Source organism: Pholcus phalangioides, unplaced genomic scaffold (genome assembly GCF_987345545.1).
Source record: "Pholcus phalangioides strain wild (caught in Gottingen) unplaced genomic scaffold, Ppha-v1.0 ptg000015l_1, whole genome shotgun sequence".
NCBI lineage: Eukaryota > Metazoa > Arthropoda > Arachnida > Araneae > Pholcidae > Pholcus > Pholcus phalangioides.
In genome coordinates, this window is record NW_028301608.1 from 61,838,225 (window position 1) to 61,851,149 (window position 12,925).

The following is a 12,925-nucleotide window of genomic DNA, read 5'->3' on the forward strand; positions in this document are numbered from 1 at the left end:
CGATCAGTGATGTAGAGGGAAGGAAAAGTAGAATAACATCATAAATTTGTGAAACACATGTAAACAGCTAGCTTGAAAGGTACTGAAAATAAGATGGTTCAGATGTATTTCTTTCTCAAGGGGGTGGCAAGATGAAAAATGCGTGGAGTCACCACGCCACAGTTAAGGGTTAATTATCAGTTTAGTAAGTAAAATATCGCAAACGGTACTCTGCGATATTTCATTATCGCAGAGTACAGTTATAATGAGGTTTTATTGCATTAACTAATAAACTGGTTTTTTTTCTTGCTACGAATAAAGACTGTGTGTGTATTTCGTGATACTAACAATATAATTTCAAAAGAAATATCAACAACCGGATAAATTTAACGGCATCAGATGAATAATGCAACCTCTCAATATAACGATAACCTCTCTGCAATGATATTTTGTTCTTGGTTCCCAGAATACCGTTATATAATGAGGTTTTATTACATTAAATAAATTTATTTTGAGCTTTTTTTTCCATTAACCTGGAAAGTTAATGGTAAAACTTCATAAGACTGGCTATACGATTATATAATGCAGTGATACGCAGCTTCCGTCAGTAATTCATTCCAAGACAAATTGCCAAGTCAGGGTAATTCACTGATAATATTCTTAAAATTAAAAAAAAGTATCTTGAAACTCTAATAAGTAAGTTTCCATTAAAATCTATTGTAAGTAACGGGATCCATAATTCGTATATGGTATTTATTTCTACCGACGCTGAGTGAATTTTCTTTATTCCTTCTTCGGCTGACCACATTTCATCAAGAAAAATGAGTTCCATCTCCAGTTCATGACGAAAACAGCAATGAAAATACTATCCACACATTTGATATTTAAGTTTAAAACGAAATTATGAAAATGTGATAAAGTCGAGGGACGGCAAATGTCTCGTAAAATACAGGTCATATGTGGAAAATCCCATTCTTTCCTATATTTTTAATTCAAATATATTAGGATTGAATCTGGAATAAAATATGATTTCAGTCGATACCGCATATGTGCGATTTTGAAATTTGGATTATTATTAGATTAACCATTCCCTGGGCGGATTATGCTGATCCCTTGGGAATACGTGAAGATCACGTTATTATTATTATTAAAAAAAAATGGAAACACCGTTAAACACCGTACTAGCAGAAACGTCGTACAGCTATGTCTTTTTTTTTTCCTGTAAATGTCGCACTTTTTCCAGAAACTATGACATACAGTCAGCCCCGCTTAACCGGATAACGGATAAATTGATGCCCCCCCCCCCTTAAACGGATAAAACCCGCCGGCACAAAAATTTCTCCCATGAAAACAATGTTAGAGTTCCCCGCTAAAAATGCTAATTTTAACTTTTCCCCCCGTTTAATCCAATATTATGCTTCACACGTCAACTGTTAATAAACATTAACTACTATACACATAATGTTTTGCAGAATAAAACATTTGGAATTTAACGAAAAATATGTTACTTGGTTAAGATAAATACATTTGAGAGTGAGTACCGAGTGGAGGGGGGTTGCACCAAGTATTCAAGTTGTCTTCAATACTTACATTTAGTTATTTTGTTTCAGTTTTCTGTTGAGCCAATAGAGAGAGCTAACTTTCTTAATGAAAAGTTAAAATCGTGCATTGTGTGATCATTGTCATTAAATATAATTTTTATTTCATTGATTGTGCGTCTGATTTATTCGAGAAGCTTTATAATTTATTGGTCCTTCATCAGTTTCAATACGCAAATTATACTAACGTTGTAAAATGGCAATGGAATTATTCCCCCGCATAATCGGATATTGTGTGCTGGAATCGTTGATATCCGATAAGCAAGGCCGACTATATACGACAAGGTATTTTTTAAGTACCACAACTTTTCAACATGACGCTGAAATAATGCATTCAAAAAAAAAATCAAGTTCCTTTTGAAAAGATGATAAATTTAAATTCATTATTGAATTAGACGGAATTTTTGCAGGCACATTTCAGACGACTTAATGCCGCCATGGCAAAATTCAAATTTTGTTAAAAAAAAAATAATTATAGAAAATTTCAAGTCAGCGCACTGGGTTATAGTGGTAAATCCGCCCGACTTAAATACTACAGATAACATGCCGAGCATATTAAATAGACTCCATCTGTTTAACAGAAGATTTCATAATAACAAAAGCTATATAAAATTCAAAATTTGAATTAATTGAACAAGAAAAGTCGATTATTCACCTTGAGCATTCGGTTGATGGCCTAACCTCATTGGGAAATCAAATGTCCAATGTTCTACTGTTTTCCGGCGGAGGTGCTCCCACTCCCTTAAAGGATCCACGAGTCTCGGGTCGAGGAATGGCCCGTTGTGACCGAAGGCTGATGCAAAAGCTCGTAGGTGATGTTGTTGCCCTGGTAAAGAAAAAAAAAAACATTACAAGAATAATTAAACTAGGAATGTCACATCAAGCGTCATTGCCCTAGATATAAATCATTATTACATTCACTTCAGATTCATCAGAAGCACAAACAAGAGAAAAATAACAAATCTAATTCGTTCGTATATTATCATTTCGATCAAGGCTAGGCATCCTAAAAAAAAACAAAAACCTTCAGATATAACTTCAGATTAACGTTGATGTCATTTAGACCCGTTGGCGGTCAACTATTAAGACCATCATTCCTTCTTGAAGGCTACACCGATAACATCCGATATTAATAACACGCCCGTTCAGGAATGGCATACAATTTTTTTAAAATTATATATTAATAAAAATACACGTAAAACGATATTGATTATCGTCATCATGATCAAACAAACTCCATTATTATAAACACGGGTAGTTTAATACATCGAAAGGACCATAATTAGGTCTCTTCGGTAATTACGGCACTGATAATTCACTGAGATAACGGTTGCAGTGGAAGTAAACAAGCAGGTCATCGCCAATTCACGCGTTATTTCGGGCCACACACATGCCAATGTTAGATACAGTTTACGCCGCTTAATAGAATCATGGATGACGTTATCATTCTAGTGTTGTTATCACTTTCTCTATGTACGGAACGGACCAATATGACTAGCACCCGGACTAGGATTTCCGATCGAGAATTCCCGCCCGGCCGTTCTCGGGAATTTTTTGCGATCCGTTCCTGAAATCCCGAGAAAAATTCAGGGAAAATCGGGAGAATTACTGTTTTGTGACACATTAATACTGGAAATGAAATATAACAAATTAAAAACAAAATCAGTGGGAATATTTGTAACCCTTTGTGTGCGAAAGAAAAACGGAATTGTTTCGTTTCCATACTTCCCGTTCAACCAAACGGGACACATGACCATCGTATTCACAATTGTGATTTTGTCGGATAGAGTTATCAATCGCTTTTTGTCGTCAAAAACCCCGAGTTCACACGCGATCACATTAATATACATCACATGTGGCTTGCACTGTACCTTTGAGGCAAAGCTAAGGTTTCTCAACCTGTGATCCGCGGACCCCTAGGAGCTCTCAAGTACTTTGTAAGTGGTTCGCCGAACCATTTCTATTCACTTCTATTACAATGAATGGCCCATTTTGCTCTGTGAAATTATAATTAATTCAATTTTCACGATATGGAGAAAGAAACAACAATAGATTTTGCATTTTACATGTGTGGTGTCGAAATCGACCTTCTAACACTATAGAGGATCCGCGGAGCATTGATCTCTAACACAAGAGGTCCGCAGAGCATTGGCTTTCATTATAGAGGTGTCCGCGACAACAAAAAGTTTGGGAAACACTGCTCTAAGGCATATCAGAAACGTTTTGTGACCAATCTGTCAAAAAAAAAAATAAAAAAAAATTGGACATTCTTTTTGTCAAGTCAACCAGCAATTTATCGAGCAGTTACGCCTGGTTGCCGCGATACGGTCACAACACGGATTACCGAAGAGTTTTTTTTTAGTTCGATCCTTTTTCTTTACTTAATACTTAGTTTTTTTGATACATGAGGATTAATTCCCCTCATATATATATATATATATATATATATATATATATGGTCATGTGCCCTCCCACCCTTTCATCAGCCGTACATTAATCAAGCTTAATGGCATGTCCCGAACAAGCTTTCACCGCCACTTAAAAACTCTTTTGCTCTACCCCCTCGAACCTTCCGTTCTTCTCAACTTTTCTGTGTGTTTTCATTCTTAAACTTTTTTTTATTCAACCTCTTTTTTTTTCCTTTTTTCAAGTAATTTTTCCGACTGAAAAATCTGCAGCTAATCGCTTCCTCTTTTTTTCCCCCCTCGAATGTGAAGAATAACCCTCTGGTGTTCCTTAAAGACTCGTCAGGTTGTGAGAAAAGTACTATTAATATTTTGTTTGAAAAATTAACAGTCGATTTGGTGTGTGTGTAATTATAGTATTAGGAAAAGTTCCCTTTCTTTTATAAAAGTTGATAAGTTTAAATACTTGAGAATTAAAAAAAAAAAGCATGTATAGATATCAGAGAATTTTTTTTCCTGTCTTTTTATATATATTTTTTTCTTTTATTACCAACTTTAAATGACATTAACAATGGAATTATTTTTTGTGAATTTATTTTCAAGAGCAATTTTTTCAAATTAATTTTATATTTCTTTGACATATGAATTTGAAGCAATGAAAATATTTTATTCGAAAGAGAGAATTTTTTTTATTTTAAATACAAAATATACCCCACGCGGTATTTAAAAAAAGCATTATTTAAATTATTTATTTCAATAGACGATGCAGACACTTATTTCCATTTTTAGGAGGAGCAATAATATTTATCAACCATAGCTTTTCCACTTTAATTATGTATATATTTTTAATTAAAATGAGTTGTTTAATTAAATGATTGCTCTTTGTGTTGTCTATTGTACGTACGAGATTAATTTTTTCCCCATATATTTTTTATTTATTTAATGTGTTGTGCATTGTACATTTCTCGTTATACATTAAGAATTTTGTATTTTTTTTATGTTGTGTGCGAGTATGATTTTCCTTTGTTTTTTTTTTTATAATTACGTTTTTACTTCACCTTCTTGTCTTGCGTATGTTGTATAGGTTGCTTTTCTTCATGTTTTTGTTCACACATGTCGAATTTTTTTTTATTTTACTTAGTCATGTAAGTTTCCGATCATCTGTATAGGCATCATACCCACTGGATGGTAAAATGTGTTTTACAAAAATTAATTTTAATTCTCTATGAATGAGCGGAAAGTGAATAGATTTGATTTGAAAAGTACGATTATATTATCATAGCTATGAACGAATAGGATAGCATTTATTTTCCACAATGATATTTTAAAAGAAAATGAGTTTATATACAGGAAATGGTCATAACATGTATTTATCGAAATAATTGCATTTTCTTTGTGTATGAATTTATTTACATTCTTGCTTCTTTTTTTTTTCTTTAATATGAAAAATTGCCCTCTCGTGCACCTTAAAGATTCATCAGGTTGTGAGAAAAAGCTATTAATATTTTGTTTGAAAAATTAACAATTGATTTGATGTGTGTATAATTATAATATTAAGACTTCCTCTTTCTTTCTTTCAAAGTTGATTTGAGATATAAGTTTAAATATATTATGCACGGGCATTTATAAGTTTGAAATAAACTTATAAATAGTAAATTTATAAGAGAGTAAACTTATAAGAGAGTAAGCTTATAAGAGAGTAAGCTTATAAGAGAGTAAACTTATAAGAGAGTAAGCTTATAAGAGAGTAAACTTATAAATTTGAATAAACTTATAATATGTAAGCTCGATCAACCCGACTACCTTTCTTTAAAATGGTGCTAGAGTGAACTTGAACTGCATTTTTTGATAGAAAGTGTACCAAAATGATGAAAACAATAATAAATTTTGAACTACCCATATAATTCGCTATGAAAAAGTCATTTTATGTCAAATTTTAAGCAAAATTCATGTAATATCCAAAACACGATTGAAAAAAATTCTATGAAGATAATATTTTGTTATTTTCACAGTACATTCAGCTAATAATGGTGCAGATTATGAAGCAAAAATTTAAAGGATTGCATGATATATTAATAAGTTACATTCAAATCTGTTGATGAACGTGTGTGAATTTTTTGAAATTTTTTTCTACATTTTGTCTATAAAACCCTGTAATTAGACGAATATATGTGATAGACCTTAGATTTTATTTCATAACTTCAAAAATATGCAGCGAAATATTGTAATATTTTGTAATAATACAATGAATAGATGTTTAGCAATCATGTTTCAATCTCAAGTAAAATTTCAAAAATAGCATTCTTCGTTAAACGGGTTTAAAAGTTTTTATTCACGGATTACTTGCATGTAAAAACGCAACACTAAAGTGAGCATAACTTCGGTTCTGAGCGTCGTATAAAAAAACACGGCCTGTTTTGAAATTACGGCAAGTCGGGCTTGCAATAAAATAAAATATAAAAACCGATATTTTCTTCCAAAATGACGTGCATAGTCGGATACCTTAAATACGAGAAAAATAAAAAAAAATTATATCTGTGTAGACATCAAAGCATTTTTTTCTCTCTCTTATACATTCTTACACGCAATTTTTCTTTTTCCATCAACATTAAATATCATTAATAATCAAAACTATACAACCTGAGATTTTTTCTGTGAATTAATTTTCACGTGTAAGTTTATTTTTAATTTATTTTTTCTGTGATGTAAATGTACATACATTTATGTGTATAGAGAGAAAGTACTCAAAATATTTCATTCGGAATATACGAGTATATTATCGTCAATATTAATGAATAGATTAGCATTTTCTATGGCATTATTCAAAAGGGAATCAATTTACACAAGAAATGATCATAAGACGTATTTATCGAAATAATTATATTATTTGTGCATAAAAATAACTGAGTGAAATCATCATGACTTTATGAAAATAACTAATAGACGTGAAGAATCTGTGTACGTAAGAATTTTTTCAATTAATTTTTTCAATTGAAATTCTGCAGCTGATCTTTCTCTATCAGCTTTAAATGAATGGAAAATATACAACCTGCGCGATTTTTTTTAGTAAATATTTAGTAAATTTGTTTTTTCATGCGGATTTTTTTAAAATTTTTTCTATTTTTCTTTGATGTTCGACTTTGGAGTATCCAAAATATTTCATACAAATAATAGCATTTCTTTCAACATTGAAAAGAGCTCCTGTTACCAAGTCATTTTCGGAAAGGTATTTTTTTTCCCAAGTCATGTTTGAAGTGTTCTTGTTAGGAAGTTATTTTTAAAGGGCTCCGTGGGTAACCTGTAACCAAGCAATTTTTACCAAGTCATTTTTAAAAAAAGTCATGGCTCTTGATGTGAAGTCCTTTTTGAAAATCCATTTCGCGAATTTTTTTTGCATATTTCTGTTATTTGGCATTTTTTGAATATTCATAGCAACCCCAAATCACTTTCAAAATGTCATTGCTGCATAAATTATTGTAATAAGAACATTACTACCTGGAATTAACGTAATCATTATCTCTTAATATTTATCATTATTGTTGTTTTAATTTTTTTTAAGACTTCATCTGATGCATACGTCTTTATGCCTTATTTATGTTTTCAGGTTTGTACCAAATTTTTAAGAAATGATCCCATACATTTCTAGATCCATTTAAACTCTACATTTATATCTATTCCATGCATTACTCGTGATCAGGAATACCCGCTGTAGTATTTCCTGTACTGCAGGTAATGAAAGATCGAAAACTTTATACCCGTATCATATTTTATAGTATTGCATAAAATATCTCGCGCACCATTGTATTAATTATAATTATTCAGCTGTATGTGAAAAACAAAATTTACTTCTAAATAAAATGACTAAAAAAATGTAATAAGTTACCCGAATAGGGGAAAAAAAAGAGCACGATACTTAAATATACGTCACGAAGTTGAAATTTCTCCTCTTCGGAACGGACACCGAACACATCAGCGTTCTTTTTTCAATATCGCGGGCTGTCGAAGTATTAGATACTTCTGTCTAAGAAAAATGAAAACCTTACGGGCTTTAGAATCCCATCAGCTTATAAGGTATACTCCTTAAAAAAACTGAATTCTTTTTTTCAGATACAAATTTTGTTGGAATGAAGGCGCGGCACAGCCTTGTGCAAAGTTGATTTCAGGCTTGGATAAAAAAAAAATATATATATATAATATGAAGAGTGAGGAGAGTTGGAAACGCTGCTGGTATCATTTTCGTCTTTAGGCGATAGTCGGAGGGGTTATGAGAGAAATCGACAGGGGGAACCTTTCCTTTCTTGTGAGTCGGGGGCAAAAGAGATATACAAGTCCATTTTTTCTAGATCTAGAAAGCATCAGCGACTTTCACTTCCTTGGACTTTCATCTTTTTTTTTTTTACTTTATTGTTAAATCCATACCGTACATACGTTGAGTTCAATAGGGAAAGGGATAGAGGCAAAAATTATCAACACCAGTTGTTCCTGTTGCAACGGGTTGATCTAACGAGATTCGACAAAGTAGGTACTTTGAGTGAGAGAGAGAGAGAGAGATCCCCACACCATGAAAATCGTTTTCAGACGGAAAAAAGTCTTTGGATTGTATTCAGTGGGAGCAGACTTGTATGACAGATATCCGTGACAATACCGAGAGCACCATACTCCCGATATTTGAATTTTTTATTTAAGAAATCATGTTTATTTCATTTTTTTAAGACTTTTTGGTGATTTCGCCCCCCCCCCCCTCATGATTTTGTGTCGCTCATAGAAACCATTGGAAGCGGGATTGGCTTATCTACGGAACTGACCGTTCTAGAAATCTTTTATAACAGGGATGTTCTCAACATTATATGTTTCATAGACCCTTTCTGCCAATAACATAAAGTCCATAGACCCCCCCCCCCTGTGCCAATAAAATAAAGCTCGCGTACCATATATTCAACTAATATTGAATGTATATAAATGTAAAAACAATTAGTTAATCGCTGTCTTATCCAAGCCTCACGGACCCCTGAACACTCCCCAAGGACTCCCACAGTGTGCGGGAATCACTGGTTGAAACCCTTGCTTTATAATATCGACTGATAGCCTCTTCCTATACACAGTCAACTAAAAAGCCTAACGGAATTATTTTTTAAGGGCAAGGGGTGTCTTTTGTGTGTGTGTGTGTGCGCGCGTGCGTGCGTGTGTGTGTGTTAATTGGTATTAAAATTATTATTTTTGTATTTCACATACAGTTATATGCAAGTATATTCAGCAAAGTCAGGATCGAGCGTAATCACACATGTACAGAAAAAATTATCCTCACAATAACCAAGTTTAGCTTTTCTTCGAATACCGGAAAAACACATGCATGTAATACCGCATACGGCCAATCGCCAAAGGTCGCTACTTCTCAAAGATACCGGCGATTTCGGGAATTGTCTTGATTTAGGACATTAAGCATGACACCCAATGGAGCAGAAATTGAATTTGGAAGATCAATTATTCATTGAATCATTCAAACCGAGCACAACTTCGGTCTCCACTACCGATTAAGATCTGCCGGAAGTGTGTGTGGGTTCCTGACAGTCTGAGTGCGTATCTAGAGTTGTTTGAGAACTTTTAGTGCTGCCGTCTATATTTCAAACTGTGATGAAGTGCGATGATCGACTGTTTGTACTGTTGTACTGCTACGTTCAAAAAGTTCCGAGACTTATTTTATTACGGAAGAAGAAATACAGATAGAACTGTTTCTCTGGTGTTTCCTCGGAAATAACTACCCTGTGCAATTATTTGAATTTTTGACATTGTTCATACAAATATGCAAATGCGGATTGCAATCTTTTTTTTGTCGCAGCCTCCAGTGCCTTTGTATTTGCTCGCAGCACTTTTTCGGAACCTGAGAATCGTTGCTCCTTAAGCAAATTCTTTATCCCACGGAAAAAGTCACATGGAGCGAGATCAGGAAAATAAGCTGGTTATGAAAGTATCGAAATGTGATGTTTTGACAGGTAATCGGATTAGAAGAAACCTATGAGTCCTTAAACATCTGCATGATTAAGTGAGACATAAGCGACCAGATCTTTGAAATGCTAATTCGTGGGTACTCCATCCCGACAATGGGCCGGATCACAAATCCCTCCTGGTATCATATTACCTGTCAAAACATCACATTCAGCTACTTCTACAACCAACTTATTTTCCTGATCTAGCCCCATGTGACTTTTTTTCTTTTTCTTCAGATGAAGAATTAGTTTAAGAGTCATCGACTCTCAGGTTCCGAAGAAGTGCAGGGACGAAGGCACTGGAAGTTGTGGCAAAATGAGACTTGCAATCCGCATTTACAATATTATCATAATTGCACTGGGCATTTACTTCTAAGGAAACAGCATATAAAACAGGTACTATTTGAATTCATCCTCCGTTATAAAGTAAGTCCCGGAACTTTTTAAACGTAGTAGTAGGTCTACTAGTAGTCTGCGACTTCTTAACTGTGAGATCAGCCCGCATACGTGCCTCGAAGTTGGGAACCACAGGTAAAACCAAGTTCAGTTGATCACCACTATGCCGATGGAAGGTTCGAACCCGGATCCTCGCGTTGCTAATCCGTAGCTATGGCCACGCGATCGCACAGCGATTGCAATTGATTGGGAGATCAATTGGAACAAAAATGAAAAATGAATAACGGTTATGTCATCGAGATAAACCTGTGTTTATGCCAAAAAAAAGATATTTTCCCACCTCCAGTTACAGACTCTGGTATACAAAGCTAAACGTTTATTCACGTAGATTGGGTATCTCCGATTTTTTCCCCCCATACATATAATTTTCGAAAATACATACATAGGAAAAAAAGAAACTTTTTGAGCTTTGCGAGTAAAAGATAGTTTCATACATGCAAGTGGTGATTTATAAAAGGTATCGACGTTTACGTAAATGACTTATTTTCTAATCACCTGATGTTGTATAATTTGTGGATATTCCCCAGAAGCAATACGTGACAGCCGTTCCTTTTTTTTTTCATGTTAAAGTACTCGCCCCCCTTTTTTTGTTACCCCAAGCTTTCTTCAGTTATTTTCCGTGTATCAGAAATTATAGTTCGCGAGCATCGAAAATTAACTGGGCGTATCTCGTTAAATGACACGCCGTAGTTTTGATGGCGATGAACGGCTCATATCGATATTACGAGGAAAAATAGGGGTTGTCTTCTCAGAAATGACGACGACAAGTCAAAAAAAGAAAGAGTGTTTTTTTTTTATTTTAGTTTTCTTCAAAAAAGTGTTCCCGACCTGATAAAACTTTTCTGATACGTTTCCGAATGATTCCAGTAAAATTATGAAGCTGGTGTTTTGAAAGTAACCGCGTTTTTCTCTCATCGAATTCTAAATAATTCCACAATTCGTATAACATTCTGAATATGTCTAAATGCACAGGAAGTCTATGACTCATTTTAAAAATTAATAAAAATCAACCGATATATATACATTGAAAAGGGCAGTTTGCACTGAAACACTTATGATGGCGTGGAGTTTTTTTTTTGAGAAATTTAAATTTTTTTTCCAAAATTCGCTTAAAGATGACTGCATCATAAAAAGTTCGACGTAATAAATAAAGTGTGACAAATAGTGTATAGATGATACGACAGATCAACGAAATTTGCAAACTTTATATTTTGCGATCTAGAAATGGGCTGTTTTGTATTTTGGCAGGCTTGTGTGCAGCTAATTGCTAAGCACAATGAAATACAATCTGAAAATATGGCCTCCCGATACCATGAAACACTGGTTAAGATGTAGCCCGAGCTACGAAGAGCGCTCATATCGAAATATGGTATATTTATATAACGCAAAAATAAACATTAACTGTGCACCGTTTGTGTTGCCATGGGGGGGGGGGGGGTTCTGATGCAGAGCCATCTGTAAGTGAAATTTTGAATTTGTTTATCAGAATAAAACTTTTTTTATTCTGATAAACTTTTCAATGGTTTTATATCGATTGATTTATTTTGTAGTAATTCTTAAAACTTGTCATGGACTTATCACCCCCCCCCCCTCCCCGTATATTTTGCTTGTTCAAAAAAATTGTAATGTTTCTTCATGGACTTTTTTTTAATGTAAAGCTCGGAGATGGAAATTTCGTATTTCGTAGTTAATGAATTGGCAAGTGGTGCGGCATCGCTGGAAGCATTTGAAAAAGTACATAGTATTCGGATTCATTTCGTACACATTCATGGTACATTTTGTAATTTTTCCTTTGCATTATGCCATTTAATATTGGTAATCGTCCGTGCAGTTTGAACGGAACTCGTTGCACGCTAGTACGCGGTGGAAAGAGAAGCCAACCGTATTGTAACTGAGTACAGCAAACGGAAGCCTCCATAGGCATGAATGAAACCAACACATGCTGTTACCAATAGAGCCTCCACAACCCCGAATTTTGTACTCAAAAAAGGAGGGGAGGGAGTTATATTGCATCCCTCGCTGAATCATCATCATCTGAATCTCTAATAAGTGTCAACGGGGTTCCGAACGTACACGTGGACTGGTGTTCCTTGAACACGCAGCAATCACCACCGTGGCTGTTGTCATATGCAGCAGCCAAATAAAATCTGATTTTAGATCTGACACGGTCCTTAGGTATCAATTCATATTTTTTATATTGTCGTATACTGCCATTTCAAATATTATAATAATATAAATATTTGAAATATTTTATAATTTATAATTATAAATATATAAATAACTATTTCAAATATAGACATCATTGACCAGTCCCACTTCTCCTTCCATCCTACAGCAGAGTCCCAAGGCTGTTATGGATGGATTCTGTTTTGGCTCTCAGAACAACAGAATTAAACGTACCCCCTCTATAGTGAATTTATAATGTGAAAAAAAACCAATGTAATGATACATTGATCTTGGACTACAGGGCTGGTGACAGGTCAGTCCCAAACGTATGGGGTAC

General features: G+C 34.1%; 1 protein-coding gene across 2 annotated transcripts in view; it reads right to left on the reverse strand.

The window, feature by feature from the left end:
- LOC149076415 (uncharacterized) overlaps window positions 1-12,925 on the reverse strand; it is a 106,438-nt gene that overhangs the window by 19,760 nt on the left and 73,753 nt on the right. For both annotated transcript variants that reach the window (XM_089243970.1, XM_089243971.1), the window contains exon 3: window positions 2,233-2,403. In XM_089243970.1, coding sequence (XP_089100096.1) covers window positions 2,233-2,403 — 171 coding nt within the window. The remainder of the gene's footprint in view (window positions 1-2,232; window positions 2,404-12,925) is intronic.